This window comes from Podarcis gaigeae (assembly GCF_964106915.1).
Source record: "Podarcis gaigeae genome assembly, chromosome: 16".
NCBI classification, from domain to species: domain Eukaryota; kingdom Metazoa; phylum Chordata; class Lepidosauria; order Squamata; family Lacertidae; genus Podarcis; species Podarcis gaigeae.
In genome coordinates this window covers 16956941-16979469 of record NC_139693.1, presented here as the reverse complement: position 1 = coordinate 16979469, position 22529 = coordinate 16956941, and the positions used below count along the sequence as shown (strand labels likewise).

Genomic DNA, 22529 nt, shown 5'->3' with positions numbered 1-22529 from the left:
ATCCACCTTGAATCAGGCTGCAACCCCCTAACGGGTCCTGACCCACCAGTTGAAGAGGCAGCCAATACAGTTGGACTACAACTCCCATCAGTCCCAGCTAGCATGGCCCACTGGTCACTGACCATGGGAGTTGTAGTCCAGCCACATCTGGAGGGCACCACATTAGCTGCTTCTACCATTTAGCAAAGAGCACCCGGTTCCTGAGATCTCACATCCGGGACATTTGGATGTTTCAAGCAGAGAGAGCATTAACGTATCTCCTGTCTCCTGGCGCTTCCCTTCTAGACATCCGCCTGCGAGTCCGAGCGGAGTACTGCCAGCACGAAACGGCCTTGGAGGGGAACGTCTTCTCCAACAAGCAGGACCCCCTGGAGCGCCAGTTTGAGCGCTTTAGCCAGGCCAACACCATCTTGAAATCCCGGGACCTGGGCTCCATCATCTGTGACATAAAGTTTTCGGAGCTCACTTACCTCGACGCTTTCTGGCGCGACTACATCAACGGCTCACTACTGGAGGCCCTCAAGGGGGTCTTCATCACAGACTCGCTCAAGCAAGCGGTGGGCCACGAGGCCATCAAGCTCCTGGTCAACGTGGACGAAGAGGATTACGAGGTGGGCCGTCAGAAACTCCTGAGGAACTTGATGCTCCAGACGGCACCTTGAACCTCGGTTGCTGTTATTCCCTCCACCCTGTCCTCTGCCTCTCCTTTGGATGATTTTTTTTCCCGGATTTTTTTTCTCTTTCTCAAGAAAAGGAAAAAAAAAACATCTTAAAAGGAATGAAACCTCAAGCTCCCTGCCATGTACTGAGTAATTGTACGGTCTGTTTCGACACGAGGATGAGCACTGTGGTTGGTTTTTTCTTTTTCCCCCAGTTGGGAACCAAAACAGGAGATGGAAATTCCTGGGCTCCTCCCTGCCTGCAAGGGAGATGCAGGGGGCCTTTCCCTGCAGGCCAGCTGGGCATCTTCGCTCATTGACCGATGCTCCTCTGGTCTCTCGTCTTTTCTTAACCACATTCTCTCTTGTGCTGTCTACTTCTCTCCTGGGTTTTTTTGTTTTTGTTTTCTTTTTGGTACTGTCTCTCTAAAACATTAGACTGTCCTGTGGTGTGCCATTGCCCAGAAAGGTCTAAGCAGGTGTGGCGAGGTCCAGAAGGCGAGACTTCCACTCTTTATATTAAAAATAAGAAGCAAACCTGAACGTGGCTCTTCTTGTGCCAGGAACATCTTAACACCGGTGTTTTTTTCTTTCAAGCTGTGAGTTCCATGGGTGGTGGGACAGGATGGGGGAGGAACGGGGCATCTTGGAGTGGAGTTGGGGAAGAGAGCGCTTGCATCTTAACCAGACGCACCACCTGCCCCCTCTATGTAGCAATGTTCTTAAAAGTGACACTCAAGGCCTGCCAGTTGGATTTAGGAATGGTTATGCAATTGACTTTGTTGGCGGGTGGGGAGTGTGGATGGGAAGGACCCTTGCCTAGAAGGAAGTTGCGGCAAGGGTGGGGTCCAGACAGAAGGGATGAAATGGTCTTTGGGACCTCAGCTGCTCTGGAAGACTGTTTTCTTCTGTGCGTGTGGGAAGAGCGTGCTTTGTCCCAGCCCAGCTAGCTCAGCTGAATTAAATTTGAGTGTTTGTTCTCCCTCCCACCTAACCCTTTCCCCTGACGTGTGTCCTGAGCGGAGAGTATTTCCAGCCCTGCCCCCTCCCCCCGATCCACTGTGTGTGCCTTTCCCCCAACCTTTGGTGGAGGGATCGTCTGCCTCCAAAGACAACAGAGAAAGGGCCACCCGTCTGAGGCCTTTTCTCACCTCTCTGAAACCACACAAGCACCACAGCCAGCCTTGCATGGGTGCAAAGGGCAAAGAGGAGGTGGAAGGGATTGTTCCAGCTGCGAATGGCTGTGTCAGATCAGAGCCAGGACAAGGCAGTCCAGCCTGCCACCTCCTTTGCCATTTTGTTTTTTTTTCCAGGAACGTGATCCTCCAGTTTCTTGATCTGGGCTTCGCTCTTGGCTTACTCCCCTGGGAAGGCTGCAAAAGGGATGTGTGGCAGGAGCTCCTTCCGCTCTTGCCTTCTGTTCAGATGGTGCTGGGCACCACAGCAGTTGCCTCCCGTGTCTTGTCCTATATTAAATAAGCTTTTTTTTTTTCCCCTCTCTTTTTTTGAGCTGCTGGGAGAAGCTTGAGGGGTGAACATTCCCAGTGCTGGGGACAGAGAGGACCCTGGTGGTTTATTGTTGGGTGGGGCAGGTGGGCTTAAAATGCACTGTTAGGTTTTGGTAAGACTGCAACTTGAGATGGGGTGACTCCTTGGCCCAGGAGATAGATTGGGACTTCCTTAGGCTCCGTCAGTGGGGGAAATCAATTATTTTTTATTATAAATGCATACGTATTGGTAGGAAGAAGCCTGCTCAAGTATCCCAAGTCACTCTTTAAAAGGGATTATCTATTCTTTTTTCTTTAGTTTTTTTTAAAGTTTTGCTCCTGAATTTTTGTGTTTCCGTTGGGTGAGTTACACATGCTGCTTTTGGGATTCCATTGGATTACACTAAGTATGTATTGTGAAATCGCCTTGGCAAGCCATGGTGGTGTTTCCCTTGGGTTTTGGATGCCTATTCCAGAAAGCTTGTAACTTCTGAACAGCATCGTTTTCCCCCCAACCCAGGCAATATAATCTTGGTAGCCCCCCTGACTTCTTTCAGATGGCACAGATGGTAGTATTCACTCACTTCCCCCCACTCCTCTTCAAGTTTCTCTTTCTGGCTTACTAGTCAAACAAGAAGGCTCCATCTAAGAAATGTATGAACAGGAGCGTTCCAATGGTGGGGCGGTTTATCTGACTGGCAGGCAAAATCAAGTGGTGTTGCTCTTTACCCTTGGGCTGTACCATTTCAACTGGTGTTTTTTTTAATGTACAGAAAAACAAAGGGCATGTTGATTTAGCTTTAAGACATGGTCTTTATACTCGTTTTATTGGGGGGAGAAGAAACTAGAACTCTTACCTTGCATTCTGTAAATTGCTTTAAAAACAAAACAAAACCAGAAAGGGGCTAGAAAGGACAAAAAAAGCCTTTAAAAAGAAAAGACTAATAATGATAGGAAGAAAGCAGAGGATATTTGCCCTAGTCTTCTCCTTGACATGCCACTCTTGCATAGCAACCCTTGTTTCAGCCTAAAGTTGGTACAGTCCAGGGTAAGATATGCCACTCGAGTCGATCGATTGCGTAATCAGGTTTTGAGCCAAAATCTTATCCTGCATTGGTTGGGAAATATTCCACTTGATGTGCAAGTATCTAATGTCTCTTATGCTCTGCAACTGCCTTTGCCAAGCTGGCATCTTTCAGACGTTGTGGGAGTACAGCTCTCATTAGCCCCGATGCGAATGTTAATCCTGCAACATCCAGAGGGCACAAGCTTGCCAAAGGTCAACTGTACAAGGTATCTTGGCAAAGTGTGCAAGAGCCCCTGCCGCTATCCTTTGTGTACCCCCCTCACTCACACGCACACACACACTCCCCATTTCAAAACACATCTGGCACAAATTTGTGTAAAATCTGTGACTTCTGTTTTGTTTTTTTTAAAAAAAGGAACTTCCAGTGTAACTGGTCATAATCCCAGTGTAGCTTTGTTTTTCCTCAGAATAATAATAAAAAAAATCTTCTGCCTTTTGTTGCTGCTACTGTCAGGGGTCTGTGCTTTGCTCACCTGTGTGTGCAAGAGAAAATGGTAACTTCCAGTTGAGGCAAAAACTTCATGCGTTGGATGAACCTTTAGTGGCTCATGCCCAGATTACATCGGCTTTTCTTCCCCTGGTACCCCAATACCTCTGTTTTCCTGAAGACACCATTTTCCTTTGCGTGTGTAGATTATTCTAGCCGGTTAAAAAACTTCTGGCAGTGGCTTTGGGGGACAGAAAATAAAGAGTGGGGAGGGCAAGGATGAAGCCCTGATTCTGTTCTCTAGCCTGGTTTATTTTAAATCACGGGAAGCTAACCTCTCGGCTCCCATCATTCCTGGCCAGTGGCAGTAGTAGCGGCTGATGGGAGCCGGAGTCCCAACAACACGAGGGCCACAAATTCTCCATCCTTTGTTTGAATTGGCAAGGAAACAAGGCTCATTTAAATGAGGTTTGCCACTGGTAATACTTCAGGGGGAGAAATGATACAAATCCGGGCACTAAAACACCCATTTACAACTGGCTAGAATTTAGCTCTTGCCAACCTGGGTGCCCTCCAGATCTTTTGAAATGTAACTCTTCAGCCTCAGTCATTCAACTATAGTTTATAAAATTATGCACGGCAGGGAGAAAGGCGACACAAAGTTTTTTCTCCCTCTCTTGCATATCGCTAGAACTTTTGGACACCCAATGATGCTGAATGTTGGAAGATTCATGGCAGATGAAAGAACGGACTTCTTCACACAGTGCGTAGTTAAGCTGTGGATCTTCCAGCCTTAGGAGGCAGTGATGCCCACCAACCTCCATGGCTTTGAAAGTGGATTAGACAAATTCATGGAGATATTTAGCATTGAGAAGTTTGGAAAAGTGGCTGTTGGTGACCAGCAATCTCTGAAGCTAGGGGACCTTGATGGCTGGCTCCCATTCAGCAACACCTTTTGCAGGGGTTGCATTTAATTAGAAACTAAGCCAAGCCTGCTGGATCAGGCCAGTGGCCCATCTAGTCCAGCATCCTGTTCTCACAGTGGCCTGTGGGAAACCCAAGAGCACAAGAGCCTTCTCCCTCCCTGTGATTTTGAGCAACTGGTGTTCAGAAGCATTTCCTTCCTCTGACTGTGGAGACAGAGTAAAGCCATCACGGCTAGCAGCCCTCCATGAATTTGTCCAATCTTTAAAAGCTATCCCAGTTGGTGAGAACTACAGCCTCTTGTGGGAGTGAGTTCCATAGTTTAAATATGTGCTGTGTGAAATAACTTAAAAAAAAAATTTTTAAAGGGCTTCAAAGTGTCTACTTCATGCTTAGCTGTGCATGTGGCAGTACTGCGCGTGAACAGCCATTACATTATTTATTACATTTGTTAGCTACCTTATCCCAAAAACAAACCCCATTCTCCTAGCAACTTAACAAGATAAAATACAAACAGTTAAAATCATTAGCTTTAAATTGGTTTTTGCACATGCAAAAAAAGGAAAGCCCTCTGCCGAAAGCTATGAATTGGCCCCAGGATGCAGGTGTCTGGGTACTTCGATCTTGTGCTTGTTTTCAACACCACGTTTCTAGCTCTTGAAAAATAATATGAGTAAAGCTGCCTTGGAGGAGTTGCTGAACAAGATCCCAGCAGTCAGGGTCGAGGTGCCAGTGCCCTTGCCTCTCCCTGTGACTATCAGCAGTACAGAAAATGCAAAATAAAAAGAGATATTCCAGATTTGCATCATGCATGCAAGAGACAAGTTTATTTGCTAAAAACTTATTCCTCATCTCTAAGTTGCGATCAAGTGGAAGGATGATGTTCAGCACAAAATAAAGTGATCCGAAAAGTTTGCATCGTGTGTGTGAGTTGTGATACTTGACTCTTAGCAGCAGAGAGATGGAAACTTAAATGTAAGGGGCAGACCCCTATTGGAAGCCAGCTGGGTTCTGAGCCCAATACTGTACCCGTTTAAAAATGGATTGTTGGGTGACGGGAAGAAGTGTGGGAATCCAGCAGGGGCAGATTTATTTCAGTCAGAGATGGGGAAACTTTGATCTCTGAATGTTCCTGGACTGCATCTCTCATCTTTCCACGTTGGTTGGAACTGATGGGAATTTAGGTCCAGCAGGATCTGGGGGCCTGCAGATTCCCCACCCCTAATTTAGGGGCAAAGGATTCACTGGAGCTCATCTGAGCAAATGCACCCTCCCAGGTGGAATAAAAGACCAGGCTTATGGGGCGAGGTGTCCTTTCCTGGATCCACTTGGGAGAGCAGGTACATTTCTCTTAGTCGTTCTACTTATCATCCACTCTCTAGCAGAATTGCTAGAGTGCCAAATTGGTTGAGAGAGCAAAAATCCACCCAGGTAGGTCATTAGAAGGATAAGAGGTTCCGGAGGCTGGTCCAGCAGCACCCGAGCAAATCATGGGGATGGGGGTCCCTTCTGAGCAGCCACCTGGCCATACAGGTCAGCCCGGCGATGGGAGAAGACTGGCATCTCCTGCCGGATGCGGTGCAGGTAGGCAAGGTCGATCTCTGCGTAGCACACACCTGGTCCCTCCTGGCACTGGGCGACGACGCTGCCCCATGGATCCACGACCATGGCGTGGCCGTAGGAGGTGCGGCTTGCGTGGTGCTTTCCTGTCTGAGCAGCTGCAACCACATAGCACTGGGTCTCCACAGCACGAGCTCGCAGCAGCACCTGCAGAGGAGGGAGGAGCATAAAAGCGTCAGGGGTGGAGCCTGCAGTGTCTCCGCCCACTGCAAATTTTAACATGAGAACATAACACCTCTGAACAGTGGAACAGATGACTTCAGAGCATGGTGGTTTCTCCTTCATTGGAGGTTTTTGAACAGAGGTTGGACGGCCATCTGTCAGGGATTCTTGAGCTGTGACTCCTGCATTGGGGGTTGGGCCAGACGGCCATTTGGGTTCTTTCCCTTTTTTCCCAATAATTTTTTATTATTTTCTTTACACATTCATTCTTGCAATACATTAGTCAACATATAAACCTTTTGTTCTGCCGAGCTTGCGACTTCCCTCCCTTCAGTTGGTATCCCTTATCACATCCTATCGCGTATTTTATCTTTTTACAGTGGTACCTCAGGTTACATACGCTTCAGGTTACATACGCTTCAGGTTACAGACTCCGCTAACCCAGAAATAGTGCTTCAGGTTAAGAACTTTGCTTCAGGATGAGAACAGAAATCACGCCGTGGCAGCAGCAGGAGGCTCCATTAGCTAAAGTGGTGCTTCAGGTTAAGCACAGTTTCAGGTTAAGAACGGACCTCCGGAATTAAGTACTTAACCCGAGGTACCACTGTACATCTTAATCATCCTATCTACATTGTAGGAGTTACTTCAATCCTGCAAGAGTCTTTAAGTTTTTACAATTATCCTTTAAATATACCATAAATTTACTCCAAATTTCCTGGAATCTTTGATCGTCCTGATCCCGAATCCTGCCGGTCAGTTTGGCTAACACTCCCTGGCAGCAAATTCCACTGTCGAACAGCTCTTACTGTCAGGAAGTTCTTCCAAATGTTTAGGTGGAATCTTCTTTCTTGTAGTTTGGATCCATTGCTCCGTGTCCGCTTCTCTGGAGCAGCAGAAAACAACCTTTCTCCCTCCTCTATGTGACATCCTTTTATATATTTGAACATGGCTATCATATCACCCCTTAACCTCCTCTTCTCCAGGCTAAACATGCCCAGCTCCCTTAGCCGTTCCTCATAAGGCATCGTTTCCAGGCCTTTGACCATTTTGGTTGCCCTCCTCTGGACACGTTCCAGTTTGTCAGTGTCCTTCTTGAACTGTGGTGCCCAGAACTGGACACAGTACTCCAGGTGAGGTCTGACCAGAGCAGAATACAGTGGCACTATTACTTCCCTTGATTTAGATGCTATACTCCTATTGATGCAGCCCAGAATTGCATTGGCTTTTTTAGCTGCTGCGTCACACTGTTGGCTCATGTCAAGTTTGTGGTCAACCAAGACTACTTGGAAGCATTGCTGCCTCTAGGTCTAGAGATGAACATAGTAATCTTAGCAAGCAGCCATTAATAGCCCTCTGCTCCATGAATTTGTGCAACCCCCTTTATAGCCATCTATGTTGGTGACCATTGCTGCCTCCCGTAGGAGAGAGTTCAATAGTTTGACCCATGTGCTGTGTGAATAAGGACTTTATTGGTCCTTAACCCTCCTGTGTTCAGCTTCACTGGATGTTCACAAGTTCTAGTGTTATTGGGGGGCAGGGAATCTGTCTACTTTCTCCATGCAAATGTGTAATTTTCATTCCTGTCACCTCTTAGCTTTTCTCCAAACCAAAAAGTCCCCAACAGAGTCGCTCCATCCCCCTTGATAATTTGGGTTGCCCTTTTATGAAAATTCTTCCCAACTCTGCACTGCCCTTTATCAGACGTGGCAACCGGAATGCTACCATGCGGTCATATCACAGATTTGTATAACAGCATTATGGTAGTGATGGTTTTGTTTCCAAATCCTTTTTCTAACTATTCTTAGCTTGGAAACTTACATTATCGGAAATCTAGGGCTTTGAGTGCCTCTGAGCCGGTTCAGAGGGTCCCTGCTCTTGTAGAGCAGCTGCCCCACCCAAAAAATAAAATAAAAATGGTACTCTTTGGGAGTTGCAGTTCAAAACATTTGGAGGGTAACAGGTTGAGAGACAGGACAGTGGTTCTCAAAGTGGGCGGTACTGGCCCCAGGAAGGCAGTGGGATTACCTACCAGAGGGGCACTAGGTCAGGAGTCAGGAAGGGTCTAGGGCGGCACTGGGGGTGTAAATGGCTATCAGACTTTGAAAAGCAGGTCTCGCTGCTGGATCAAGTTTGTTAAACTAAATAGCTTCAACTGGATTTTTAATAAAAGTGCAATGAATTGTTCATCTTTTGAATCTTATTGTGTTATTACCTTCCTTAGTGGGCCGTGCAAACCACTATCCTGAATAATGCTTTTTATAGGGTAAAAAGGGGCACTGGGGATGGGTTTATGGAACCAAGGGGGTAGCTGCCAAAAACTGCTTGGGAACCACTGATGTGGGAGAACAGGAGGAGCAGAGAGGGGAAATAGGAAGAAAAGGGGTAGAAGATATAGTTTGATGCCCAATACTTTTTTTCAGCACTTGGGTCCTTCATTGAGGAATTTCAAACGCAGAAGTTCAATGTTATTTGTTGGGTTATGTTGTCTCCTCCTTCCTTCTACAGTGGTACCTCTGGATGCGAACGGGATCTGTTCCAGAGCCCCATTCGCATCCTGAAGTGAACGCAACCCGCGTGCCGCGATTTACCGCTTCTGCGCATGACGTCATTTTGACCGTCTGCCCATGCTCAAGCAGTGAAACCCGGAAGTAACGTACTCCGTTACTTCCGGGTCGCCGCAGCACGTAACCCGAAAATACTCATTCCGAAGCTACTTCACCCCAAGGTATGACTGTACTGTCGTTTTTGCTGCACTAATGCAAGAGAACAAAGGCGTTTCTTCTTAGGACGAGGTTGTCTGAGCATGGGCAAACTGCCCTATGTGACGGCAATGAGCTACTATTTCTAAAAAGTGTGTTGGTACATTCATAGCTCGGTACAGGGCACACTTTGCTCCAGGTTCAACCCCCATAACCTCTAATTCAGGCATAGGCAAACTTGGCCCTCCAGATGTTTTGGGACTACAACTCCCATGATCCCTAGCTAACAGGACCAGTGGTCAGGGATGATGGGAATTGTTGTCCCAAAACATCTGGAGGGCCGAGTTTGCCTATGCCTGCTCTAATTGAAAGGATTCCTGGAAAGAACCCCACCCAACCGCTGTAATGTTGGATCCACTTACCTCCCAGTGGGCAGAGCCTGTTGTCACAGTGAAGGCTGATGGGTAGGTGAGAATCTCTGCCCCTTCCCGGGCCAGAGCGATAGATATTTCTGGAAAGCGGAGATCGTAGCAGATGGCCAGACCAACCTGAGAGAGGGAGGACAGAGCGGGAGGCTAGTAAGCACTGGATCTTTGCCGCATATGCTTATGACAGCCCTGTACCTGCCAGTGGCAGAAAGCACCAGTTTCATCCCACTTATATTCTCCTTATTTATATAGTAACTGTATCTATATATCTGATTTTCCTGATCTTGGTCTGTAGACCACAATAATGAATCATTCCAATTTTTTATGTTGGGGAAGAGCCTTTGGCAGCCTACCTAAGTCTGAACATAAGAAGTGCCTGGGTGCAGGGTCAGACCTATGGGCCATCTAGTTCAGCATCTTGCTCTCACAATGCCCAACCAGATGCCCCAGTGGGAAGCCCCAGAGCAAGGGAGCCTGAGCACAGACTTCTCCCCACATGTGAGTCTCTGCAACTGGCATTCAGAGACAAACTGCCTCTGACAGTGGAAGTAAAATACAGTGGTACCTCTGGTTGTGAACGGGATCCGTTCCGGAGGCCTGTTTGCAACATGAGCAGAACGCAACCCGCGTCTGCGCGTGCATGAGTTGCAATTCTCCGCTTCTGCGCATGACATCATTTTGCGCGCATGCGTGAGCGGCAAAACCTGGAAGTAACCCTTTCCTGTACTTCTGGGTCGCCGCAGGACGCAACCTGAAAACGCTCAACCTGAAGCAAACATAACATGAGGTATGACTGTATAGCCACTGTGGCCCATAGCTGTTGATAGCCTTCTCCTCCATGATTTGTTCTAATCCTCTTTTGAAGCTATCCAAGTTGATGCCCAGCACTGCCTCCTGTGGAAGGGAGTTCCATAGTTTAACTCTGTGCTGCATCATGAAGTACAGTGCCTTCTCTTGTCTGTCCTGCCTGCACCTGCGTATATGAATTTTAGGAATTATTTTTTGCCCTGATTTGCAGTACAGTGGTGCCCCGCAAGACGAACACCTCGCAAGATGGAAAACCCGCTAGACAAAAGGGTTTCCGTTTTGGAGGCGCTTCGCAAAACGAATTTCCCTATGGGCTTGCTTCGCAAGACAAAAATGTCTTGCGAGTTCCTGCGGTTTCCCCCCTTCCCCCCCCTTTTCCTAAGCCGCTAAGCCGCTTATCAGCTGATCCGCTGATAAGCCGCTTAACAGCTGATCACTAAAAGCCGCTAAACCACTAATAGCGCTAATCCGCTAAGCTGTCAATGGGCTTGCTTCGCAAGACGAAAAAAACGCTATACGAAGAGCCTCACGGAATGGATTAATTTCGTCTTGCGAGGCACCACTGTACTACGTTTGCCATTTTAATGCTCCTTTGTCCAGTTTGGAGAGATCTTTTTTGAAGCTCCTGACCATCCCTCGTTATTTTAACCACCCTGAACCATCTGGGATCATCAGCAAACTTGGCCACCTCACTGCTTCATCCCCAACTCCAGATTAATTACAAACACATTTTTTTTTATTAAAAACACCACCACCATGCTTTGCACTGAACTTTGCTCAGCTTATTGGTCTCAAAGGACGTAACCAAGACCTGTCTCTGGAATATTTTACACATACCTTTCCGGCCGGGGTCTCCACAGGAGCCACTATCTTGGAGCCTGGGTTGGTGAAGGCGCTTTCCTTCAGGGACACTCGTCCCTCCATCTCTACATCAAAAAGATGTGTCTTCCGATAGGCAGCCACCAGGGTTCCTGAGGCCAGCCTCCCCGAGGAGAGAAGGATAAGATTAGTAGATTTCGAAGGTGGGGGCCGGTGGTCCTTATGGTTTCATGGCTGCTAAGGCATCAACATAGTGAGCCTAGCCATGGGAGCTGCAGGGAAGCTGAAAGCAAGAGGCAGGCCACTGTGTTTCTATCCCTTCCCTGCTGGCTGGTTTCAGGAGGGAGCTCTTCTGACACCAGTGTTGCATGAGACAGCCAGTATGCTGTAGCAGATAAGAGTGTCCGATTCTGGGGTTGCGGCGCTCATCTCGCTTTATTGGCCAAGGGAGCCGGCGTACAGCTTCTGGGTCATGTGGCCAGCAGAGCAGCGCATGGAAATGCTGTTTACCTTCCCGTCGGAGCAGTACCTACTTATCTACTTGCACTTTTTTGGCGTGCTTTCGAACTGCTAGGTTGGCAGGAGCAGGGACCGAGCAATGGGAGCTCACCCCGTCATGGGGATTCGAACTGCCAACCTTCTGATCGGCAAATCCTAGGCTCTGTGGTTTAACCCACAGCGCCACCCATGTCCCTTAGACCTGGGAGACACTGGGATTCAAATCCCCACTCAGTGATGAAACTCCCTGGGTGACCTTGGGCCAGTCACCGTCCCTCAGCCTAAGCTACCTCACAGAGCTGTTGTTAGGATAAAATTGCAGGGAGAACAATGTACGCCACCTTGGAGGAAAAGGTGGGATATAAACGGAATAAATGAAATTGAAAATGAATGTGCCATTTGGTTAGTGAAGAATTGATTGCGAGAAAGAGGGAGGGAAGGAAGGAGTGTTTTAGGGAGATTTGAGCAGTTTGGGGAGAGAAGGCATCCTATACTAAGACAATTTTGTCACCTTTGGGATCCAAGAGGAGGTGGCAGTTGTAGATCCTTCCTGTGCTCTCCCAATCACTGCCTTTTTCATGGAAGCCTCCAAGGGACAACCATACACCACATTCCCTGTCAAAAGAAGAGAAATGGGGTTGCAAGTGCCTGGCCATTGCCTCTGCCACACTCTCACAGACAAAGCCCTGCCACATCCACACAGGGCAGCCCCAGCAAGTCCTACCTGGCCAGCCCGATGTAACGCTGCAGGTGGTCTCCCTCCAGGGGCTCGGCTAGGCTCAGGGCCTCCTCCACACTGCTGCCAATGAAGTCAAAGGCTTCCGGGAGGAAGATGACGCAGGCCCCCCTCTGGGCAGCCTCCCGGACAAGCTGTGAGCAGGAGGCCCAGTTGTGGGCTTTGTCGGGAGTGGAGGTCATCTGGCAGACGGCGATAAGGGGCTTCAGGGGTCCTGCGCCCCCCGTAGACATGGCTTTGAATCTGGAGTGGTAGGGGAGAGAACAGAACGGACTGTGAAAACCCACACAAGCACCACATTAAGCCAGCCATTCCGTGGTTTGTCTCCCTGCTCAAGAAAGGGAAGAGCAATGTAGAGGCTGTTTGAGCTCATGCACAGGCTGGTATGGTTTGTTTCCTGCAAATACGCTCTGATATTTAAATCCCTGCTCAAGCATGCAGGCTACTTGATCACCTGGGGCTGTGCTGTATCAGGCCAAACTACCTCTCAGTAGTGGTGGAGAGACCCTGAGCTCTTAAAATGTACAAATGTCATTGTCAGTTCTTACATCTTCTCAGAGGCCAGTTACCTGTGGCCAGGGGCTCGGCTTTGGATCCTTGCAAATGGCTTCCCACCAGCGAGGCAAAGTGTTTGCAATGGCTTCTGGACCACCGCTCTCAACCTAGACGAGGCAATGGGGGAAAGAACACATCTTCTTTCAAAGCATCTGGGAAATGCAGGCCTCCAGCGCAAAGGGGACCTAGAACAGCCTTCCCTGACCTGGTGCCCGCTGGCTATTTTGAACTACAACTCCCACCAGGCACCAGCCACAAAGCAAAACACTGCAGTATTCACCTAGATATAAGGGGGTTTGTGTTTCTTGCCTCTGATTATTTTATTTTTAAAAAATGAAACAAAAGTATTAAAAAGCAATTTAGGAGTAAATTAAGAGTAAATGAGTCCAGCTGGACATGACAGCCTAACCCTTTTCCTTTGTTCCTTCAGTCATACACAGATTCAGGGGGAAAGATACTGAGTCTCCCTGATCCATTCTTTCACAGGCAGGAAAGCAGTAGAGAAGAGGGTGATTTGGAGCTGAAAAATGAACAGAGGGAGGGCATCCTCTTGCCTGCTTTTCTCCTATGCAGATAGAGAGTCTGCAGAGGCTACTTCTGGCTAAGGGCAAAAACAGAGAAGAAAGCGACTCAGAGCTCTGAGTGACATCTATTCCTTGCACCAGAAGTATTTAAGAAGCGGGCTCGGTCCCCATCAGTTTAAGAGATGAGAAAGACCCCATTGGTCCAGTTGCCAAGGAAACGGTGCACAGTCAGATAGCTGCACCCTTGTATCCCTCACATCAGGGGAGATGTTGAAGGTCCTGTAGCACACCTTTCAGATCACATATTGATACGAGGTGGGTTCAGAAAATGTCTCAGGGTGGTTCTGCTCAGGGGAAAGTTAACCCAAAGCCAGCAGGCTCTGTTTTTTTCAAAGTAAGCCAACACATAGACATTGCAGCTAAAATTTGTCATGCCATGCAGAGAAACCCCGAGAAAAGCTTTCCAGTGTTCCATTTCTATGTGTCAGGATCACGGAATCATATCCAGTTGGAAACCCCCTGCAATGCAGGAATCACAACTAAAGAATCCCTGGCGGATGGGTGCAGTTAAAGGGCAAGAGAAGGGCCTGATAAAAAAACTGGAAATTAAAGATAAAAAATAAATCTAAAATAAAAAGGATAAGATTTCAAACCATATCATTACCCTTCACCATACATTGGCAAGAAGTTCCACAGGGCAAAACCAATTACCGTATGTTCTCTCTGGACTTTCTTTCTTCTTCCCACCTCCCTCCATAAATCAGGTTTACATGATATTATTTTTATTATACTATATTATCATGCCTCTTGCATCGTTTTGCTCAGTGCTGCCTTTAAATTCCCCTCCCCTTATCTCACTCTTCCAATTCCCAGCTAATATTTTGAAGATCAAAAAGTAACAGACAACTTTCTCTTTTCCCCATTACAGTCATTAACAAACTCCCCCTCCAAAAGATTCATCCGCAGTGATTACATGGAGCAAAAGGGAAAAAAGACAGCAGCTGCCGTTGCTCCCCTTAAAGCCAGGGGGGAAAGTCCAGTCCGGAAGTAGACCTGTCCCCAAACAAATATGGCACTTGTGCCTAGTGGAGCCCATACTAAAAATGGTGGGCAAAAAAATCTCTACTTGGACTTAATGTAGATTGACAAGTGAGGCCAGTTTCAGGTGTCTGTACCATTTTATTTTTTTTAAGTGAAGGTTCATCACAGAGATCAGTGGAGAAATCCAGGATTTTTAACATAGCAGTGATTGGGGAGCAAAGCAGCTAAACTTTTTGAAAATAATAATTCTAAAAAGCAACAAGGAAGGCAGGAGCAAATCCTCCTTCTACCTCAGTTCTTATTCTGATTAGAAAACCTTTAAAGTTTTTAGAAATTTAAAAGTGCGAAGTGTCTGCATGTGAGGTTCTGCATGCAACTGAGCTCTGAATTTGGGCTGTGAGAGGATATGAGAGTGAGACTCAATTTAAGTATTTTGTTTTAAATAAAATTTATATACCTCAAAGCAGTTTAGAAAAAGAATACTGTAAAACAATTTTAAAATATTGTTAAAAACAATTAAAAACAACTATGTAAAACATTTAAAAAAGCAATGATAAATTAAATACCTCAGTCCATCTCCCAAATATGGAGCTAATTTACATATGTGTTCTGGCATCGGCAGGGATCTCTCCCCCACCCAGAAAAACGCTTCAAAATATATACAGTATTTTTATTACTACCCCCCCCCACTAAATAAGATGCAGAGTCAGAAAATGCTTGAGCGCCTCACTGTTGGCTTATTGCCTTCTGCTTACGGTTTGTTGAACGCGTTTGCTGTAACTAGCGCAGTTATATTTAAAATCCTGAATTTCTCCATTGATTTCTATCAACGACTGGCAATTCTGACCCCGCTAGAAATTTCCAAAGAAAACCCGGAAATGTTGCAGCCTGAGAAGTCCATGTGCATTTCTACACTTTTTTATCTCTTCCTGACTCCAACGAATAAAAATCATGGCTTTAAAAAGGGCGGCGCGAGGAACTTGTAGCCCAGAACAAAGATGGTGCTGATTTGATAAAGCCGCGCCCTCAAGCAAAATGGCGCTTTTGGGATTACATAAGAAAGGACTCCACTTCCACCACTACCTACAAAGTTCATATGTTTTCGGTAATTTAATGAATGACCATTTCTTTATCTGTCTTTATTCCGCGTCGTCCTCTCAAGCTTCGGGCTCCTCACTTCTACTGGGTTTCACCTATGCCCTTAACAAATATGGCGGCAGGAGATGGAAGCCCCAAAGTGCGTCGACGGAAGCAGAAACGCGGAACCTTCCGGTCACGAGGGAAGGCAGTGACCTCTCTCGCCCCGGAAGTTGTGGCGTTGTTAGGCTGGCCTTATGTCTCTCGAGGGCCTGGCTTGCTGAAGGAAGATGGCGGAGAGCGGCAAGACGAAAAGTGGCCCGGCGGCTCCTCCCAGCGGCGTTGGCGCAGCGTCCTCGGCTGGGGGCGCCGGCAAGGCCATGACGGCGGAGCAGGTACCGGGGAGGGGCGAGGAAAGGGAGGGCCTTTGGGCATGTGCAGAGTTCCCCTTCCCGTGGAGAGATGCGTCAAGTCACGACGTCCAACAGCCCGAACTCGTAGCCCGCTTTGGCCTCCGCGTGTTTCGCGGGAGGGTTTCTGAGCATGTGCAGAGCGAAGGGTGCCATTATTAGGGGGGGGGTGCCGCTCCTGTTGACGTTGGAGTAGTCGAGAAAAGACACTCGGAATCTCTTTAACGTTTCCTCCGGGCAGTCCTAATGACAATAATAATAATCACCACCATCATCATTGTTGCAATTTTTTACCCACCTTTCATCCCAAGGCCCTAGGACGGATTGCAACAAGTAAAACAATATTAATATTAAAGCACAATATTAAAAGACAGGTTAAAACAACATAAATATGACTCCGAATAGGAAGGAAAAGCTTCAGCTACTTAGGCGTTCAGGTTACCTGTAAATTTAAACGCATTATAGCAAAGTATGGAAATCAATAAATATGGTTATACGATGCTGGAAGAAAATGAAATTTTCTATCCTGGACTGACTGGCAGAAACTAAAATTATACTTATTCCACCAGCCCATAAGTCCAAATGGCAAAGAAAACAACATAGTCATATTTCAATCAGACCAACCATGCATTAAAAAAAATTGTTGTTTGTTCACAGAACTGTTGGAGGATGGGGATTCCAAAATCTAAACTGCTAATAAAACACATGTCAACTTAGCACATGACAGACATAATATTTGGCAATAAGGGAATTCAGTGGAGCAGGTTGAAGAACTTAGAAGTAAATGGTGTCCCTATAGAAGTAATATATTTTTTTTTAAATCTGCTCTTTACATTTGCTTACAAACCCATTCACATTCACAACTTTCAAGTTTTTGGTCCCAGGCCTCTCACCCATTATTCCATTACAGTTCCACCCGGTTTTCAAAAATAAATATAAAGCCGATAATACAGTTAGATACCTGGAAAAAAAACCACAATTGTATTGTTTGAAATAATTTTTACAAAGATGGACAACTTCTTACCATTAATGAGATGCAAATTCAAGTCGGAAATGTTCAAATATGTCCTTTTTAACTATGTATGTATGTATGTATGTATGTATTATACTGCCCTTCATCCGAGGATCACAGGCTGGTTTACAATATAAAAGCATAAGAAATGCATAACATAGTAACAAACAAAAACAATACCATCCACAATCTTCCCTTTCCAGTTTAATAATATAATAATAATAATAATAATTTTTTATTTATACCCCGCCCTCCCCAGCCAAGGCCGGGCTCAGAGCGGCTTACAAGCAATAATAAAAACAAGATGAATGATTACAAACTTAAAAACAAAAATAAAACACAACAATTAAAATAATGGAACATTAAAATATTAAAATGTAGCCTCATCGCAGGAGGAGAAGGAAAAGAAGGGGGGAAAAGAGAGGGGGGGGAGGGAGGGAATCAAACTGGCTTCAAGCCAAAGGCCAGGCGGAACAACTCTGTCTTACAGGCCCTGCGGAAAGAAATCAGATCCTGCAGGGCCCTGGTCTCATGAGGCAGAGCGTTCCACCAGGCCGGAGCCAGAGTTGAAAAGGCCCTGGCTCTGGTCGAAGCCAATCTAACTTCCTTAGGGCCCAGGACCACTAGGGTGTTGTTATTTATGGACCTTGAGGCTCTCCGTGGGGCATACCAGGAGAGGCGGTCCCGGAGGTACGAGGGTCCTAGGCCGTGAAGGGCTTTAAAGGTCAAAAGCAGCACCTTAAATCTGACCCTGTACTCCACCGGGAGCCAGTGCAGCTTGAAAAGCACTGGGTGAATATGCTCCCATGGCAGAGACCCCGTGAGGAGCCTCGCTGCAGCATTCTGTACCCGCTGGAGTTTCTGGGACAGCTTCAAGGGCAGCCCCGCGTAGAGCGAATTACAGTAGTCAAGCCTGGAGATGACCGTCGCATGGATCACTGTGGCCAAGTCAGGGCGGGAAAGGTAAGGGACCAACTGCTTGATGCAGTTTAAAAGGCCATAGAAACCAAACATTTCTCCCATGTGTTAGAGAGGATGTCCCATTAGAGGGACATATCAACATGTGGTGAGGGTGTCCAAAAATTGAAAAGTTATGGAAAAATTATTTACAGAAATATATTCTGTCACAAGGCAGACAACCCCCATGACCCCAGGACTTGTATAATCACAATATGTTGCAAATTAGAAACAAAGATCTCATAATACATCTATTAGCCACTGCAAGAACAGCCATTGCTAGGGCATGGAAATCATTACAGTTATTAACTATGGACCAGTGGTATTATGCAATTTGTCAAATGACATTATTTGAAAAAGTGACACAAAAATTAAAATTAGCAAGAAGCCAAAAGAAGCATGACAATTTGTATGCAGTATACACAAATACTGAGCCATATGGCAGAACAGTACCAATATAATTTTGGTATATATATTTTGACACAATTTTGTTACTATATTCAGAAATGTTTATCTGTTTTATCTTTATTTTTAATTTTATGTAATTATTGCATGCCATATTCTCTAATATAAATGTAGAAGAAGAAGAAGAAGAGTTTGGATTTGATATCCCGCCTTTCACTCCCTTTAAGGAGTCTCAAAGCGGCTAACATTCTCCTTTCCCTTCCTCCCCCACAACAAACACTCTGTGAGGTGAGTGGGGCTGAGAGACTTCAGAGAAGTGTGACTGGCCCAAGGTCACCCAGCAGTTGCATGTGGAGGAGCGGAGACTCGAACCCGGTTCCCCAGATTACGAGACTACCACTCTTAACCACTACACCACACTGGCTCTCAATGCAACCATGTTAAACAGTTTAAAGATGAAAATTAATAAAAACTGTTGCAAAACAAACAAACCCACCCTTAGGTATGGCATACACATTTTCTTTTCTCAGTTGGTCTAACCCTAGGGCTGTGGGATGGAATGATTTGAAAGTCCAGAGATCCATGAGCAAAATACTCCACCTTAGCAGTGATTCAGGAGGGTTTAGGTAGGAATGGTTGTGATGTATATTGCAACCTCAGTTGGCAATTCAAGTAAAACATGTCAGATTTCTAAGCCCAATGAACCTTATAATCTAAAGTATGAGAGTGGGGAAAGTAAAAGCAGCAAAGGGCAATGTGAATAGTCCCTGTGTCCATGCTAACTTGGTTGTGGCTGGTGCAAGCCCTTGCCTGCTGTGACTGACCTTTCTCCCCTTCTAGGTGGTAGCTGGATTTAACCGTCTGCGTCAGGAGCAGCGAGGTCTAGCCTCAAAGGCAGCTGAGCTGGAGATGGAGCTGAATGAGCACAAGTAAGCAGTGGATTTGAACATAGTTCCCCCTGCTAATTTTGGATATTGCTGCTTGGTGGTTTTGCAGTTTTCTCTGTTCTTGCAAGCAGCCTTGCAAATGGAATTGAGAAAGAACATCTGATGAGTCTGGCTCATGGTTAGGCAAACTAAGGCCCCAGGGCTGGATCCAGCCCAGTTGCCTTCTAAATCTGGCCTGTGCACAGTCCAGGAATCAGCGTGTTTTTACATGAGTGGAATGTATGCTTTTATTTAAAATGCATCTCTGGGTTATTTGTGGGGCATAGGAATTTGTTCATTTTTTCTCTCCCTTCAAAATATAGCCCAGCCCCCCACAAAGTCTGAGAGACAGTGGACCGGCCCCCTGCTGAAAAAGTTTGCTGACCTGGTCTGGCTGGTGGATCAGGCTAAGGGGGGGAGGGGTCTAGTCCAGCATTCTGTTCTCACAATGACCAACCAGATGTCTCTGGGAAGCTTGTAAGCAGGAACAAGATGCAACAGTCCTTTTCCTACTTGTGCACCTCAGCAAGTGTTACTCAGAGGCAAACTGCCTCTAATGGCAAACATAGCCATCATTGCTAGTAGCCGTTGATACCCTTCACAACTTCCCCAGAACCACCCAGTGAACTTTGCCTTGTTTCTTCCATCATTGAACAAAAGTGCTCCCAATTTGGAGTTTTGACTGCTAGATTTGGAAATAATAAAATAGCAGCACAGCGATGTGTCATGTCTTTCCCTGCTTTCTTGAGGCTCCTGGTCACAAGTATACTTCCTGGCCATGTGGATTTCTAGATCCTTTGATACTGTCCTTATCATAAGCTGGTGTACAATGCTCAGATATTCTGCCTTCCTTCCACTCTGCAGGCTGGTAATTGAAACACTCCGAGAAGTGGACCCTACTAGGAAATGTTACCGGATGGTGGGAGGTGTGTTGGTAGAACGCACCGTGAAAGAAGTTCTCCCAGCCTTGGAAAATAACAAAGATCAGGTAATGCCTCTGCAGACAGTGGGCAGACTCCCTGCTTCTCATTGGAACAGGGAATGCCATTAGCCTCAGCAATGCTTGCCTTTAGTTATCATGGCTAAAACTAGGGAGACCTAGGTTTGAATTCCTGTTCAGCCATGAAACTCAGTGGGGGCAAGTCACCTTGGGTCGGTCACCTTCTCTAAGCCTAATCTACCTCACAGGGTTGTTGTGAGGCAAAAGGAGGGAGCTAAGTATGCCAACTGAATTAACTGATAAAAAGGTGCCTATATATATAAGGAAAGCTAATAATATATAACTGACAGTCAGTTCTGGCATCTGATGGCTGGAAAGAAAAGTAAGACCCAGCGTTTTTGCAGTTTACAGGAACGTCTCTAGCTGCTTGCCTGCTGCAGATTTTTATTCACCAAAGGCCATCGTGTGAGGGGAAGTTAATGAACTTCACATAAAACATACTGGTCTATCAGCACTAGGTCACAATAGAGCTTGAGACTCTTAATCTCAGGGTCATGAGTTCAAACCCCACGTTGGGCAAAATATTCGTGCATTGCAGGGGGTTGGACTAGATGACCCTTGTGGTTCCTTCCCACTCTACAATTCTATGATTTTAAATATATATATGCTGTTTTCAGTTCTTTTGCCACCATTTGTCATTCTTGGCCACTGCTGAAGAATGAGTGAAAAGTAATCAAATGTCCAGGTGTTTTTGTGTGTGTAGAGATTCTTCATTATGCAACGTGTTTATATTTCTTTCCCGCTCCCACTGCTACCCAAATTCTCAGAGAATATGAAAACAACTCAGTCATGACTTGGGCCCAGGCTACCTGAAAGATCATTTCTCCCTAAGATCCTTGGGTGAGCCCCTTCTTTCAGTTCCATCAAGGTTGCCACCCTGCTGCCCTCCAGATATTTTGCGGTACAGCTCCCATCAACCCCTGCATCTTAACACAATGCTGGCTGGGGCTTATGGGAGTTGTAGAACTACGTATGGAAGAGCTGTTCTAGATAGTGATGTGTTAAATGATGGTGCTGGAAAACAGCAGAAGGTTCCCAGACTGTGGTCTGTGGCCCACCAGTGGCCCTAAAACTTCATTCAGGTGGCCCACGGTGCACCTGTAAAAATACAAATGAAAACCATACAGCATCTAGCACAGTAAATTATAATTGCTACAGCAGGCGGAAAAAATCACTTAAGTAATCCACCAAGATCCTCAAGCAATTTTCAAGTGGTCCATGGGGGGGAAAGTGGGGAAACGACTGGCTCCTAGTTACCTTAGCCTTTGACACTTAAGATGTGTATTTTGACACCAGGCCCTGCTGTCTCTTCCTGGGCTACACACACCCCTGCTCCATGCCCTCCTCCAGTGCTCTTGCCTGGCTGGAATGTGTCCTTGTTAATGCCTCTTTTCTGCCTGGAGGGAGGATGAAGAGAGATGTGTATGGAGTGGGTGTCGAAAGTCTCTTGTGTTTTCAGCCTACTGTATGAAGAGAAGAGTCATATCCATTGTGCTGCCCGCTTTTCACTCTGGCTTCACCTACTCCTGGCAGGTGGCTCCTGGAAGGTTGCCCACAACAGAATTCTTAAAAGAGATTTTTGAAATGTCAAGACGGTTTATAAATGCCTTTAAAATGGATAAATAAATGCAGACTGATCTTGGGAGGATGTCGGGGAGCTCAGAGCCCTCATTTGCCGCTCCCCAGATAAAATGTTCCATTTTCCCCGTCCTGACTCTCCTTCCCTGTTTGCAGATCAACAAGATCATAGAGACCTTGACCCAGCAGCTGCAGACGAAAGGGCGGGAGCTGAACGAGTTCCGGGAAAAACACAACATCCGCCTGATGGGCGAGGACGACCAGAAGGCTCCCTCCAAGGACAGCGCTGAGGGGTCAGGCGGCAAGGCCAGCTCCACAGGGGTCCTCGTTTCCTAGTGGGCGCAGCAGCCGTCTCCCAAAGGACTTTTTTACCGCCTCTCGCTCTACAGTTGTGGCTCTTGACCTCAAAAGGCTTAACTTTATTATTATTTTGGTGTCAACTCTGACAATATTTTTTTGTTAAATAAAACGTTTTGGTGTGTCACATATTTTTTGGGACCAGTGCGAACGTTGGAAGCTGTGCTGAATCACCACCCATCCCATTACAAGATGATGCCCATCACCCAAGGCTAGAGCATGTGCTTTGCATGGAAGCCAAGGATGGGGAACTTGCTGACTTTCTTGTGTTGTTGGACACCCAACTCCCACCATCCTTGATCATTGGTCTTGCTGGCTGGCTGGGGCTGATGGG

At 46.5% G+C, this 22529-nt stretch overlaps 2 protein-coding genes across 13 annotated transcripts in view; one reads left to right on the top strand and one right to left on the bottom strand.

Moving 5' to 3' along the window:
• The window catches only part of LOC310833798 (death effector domain-containing protein), a 32982-nt gene extending 10656 nt beyond the window's left edge, over window positions 1-22326 (top strand). For 8 of the 10 annotated variants that reach the window (XM_083716602.1, XM_083716609.1, XM_083716604.1 and 5 more), the window contains one exon: window positions 286-3675. In XM_083716602.1, coding sequence (XP_083572728.1) covers window positions 286-662 — 377 coding nt within the window. In that variant the 3' untranslated portion in view covers window positions 663-3675. Of the gene's footprint in view, window positions 1-285; window positions 3676-15777; window positions 15946-19174; window positions 19264-20124; window positions 20249-21994 lie in introns of those variants that run through there. The other 2 variants (XM_083716603.1, XM_083716611.1) reach the window with 2 other exon arrangements.
• On the bottom strand, window positions 3586-15399 carry NIT1 (nitrilase 1). 3 transcript variants are annotated; one of them, XM_083716601.1, is made up of 7 exons: window positions 15204-15399; window positions 12923-13015; window positions 12342-12596; window positions 12129-12232; window positions 11138-11271; window positions 9488-9613; window positions 3586-6351 (listed from the first exon to the last, which is right to left on the bottom strand). In XM_083716601.1, exons 3-7 carry the CDS (start codon window positions 12584-12586, stop codon window positions 6073-6075), a joined length of 888 nt encoding a protein of 295 aa, XP_083572727.1. In that variant the 5' UTR covers window positions 12587-12596; window positions 12923-13015; window positions 15204-15399; the 3' UTR covers window positions 3586-6072. The 3 variants fall into 3 exon arrangements, with proteins under 3 accessions (XP_083572727.1, XP_083572725.1, XP_083572726.1); XM_083716599.1 differs by having other exon boundaries at window positions 15229-15337; XM_083716600.1 differs by lacking the exon at window positions 15204-15399 and adding an exon at window positions 14406-14536.
• Window positions 22327-22529: the final 203 nt, after the last annotated feature.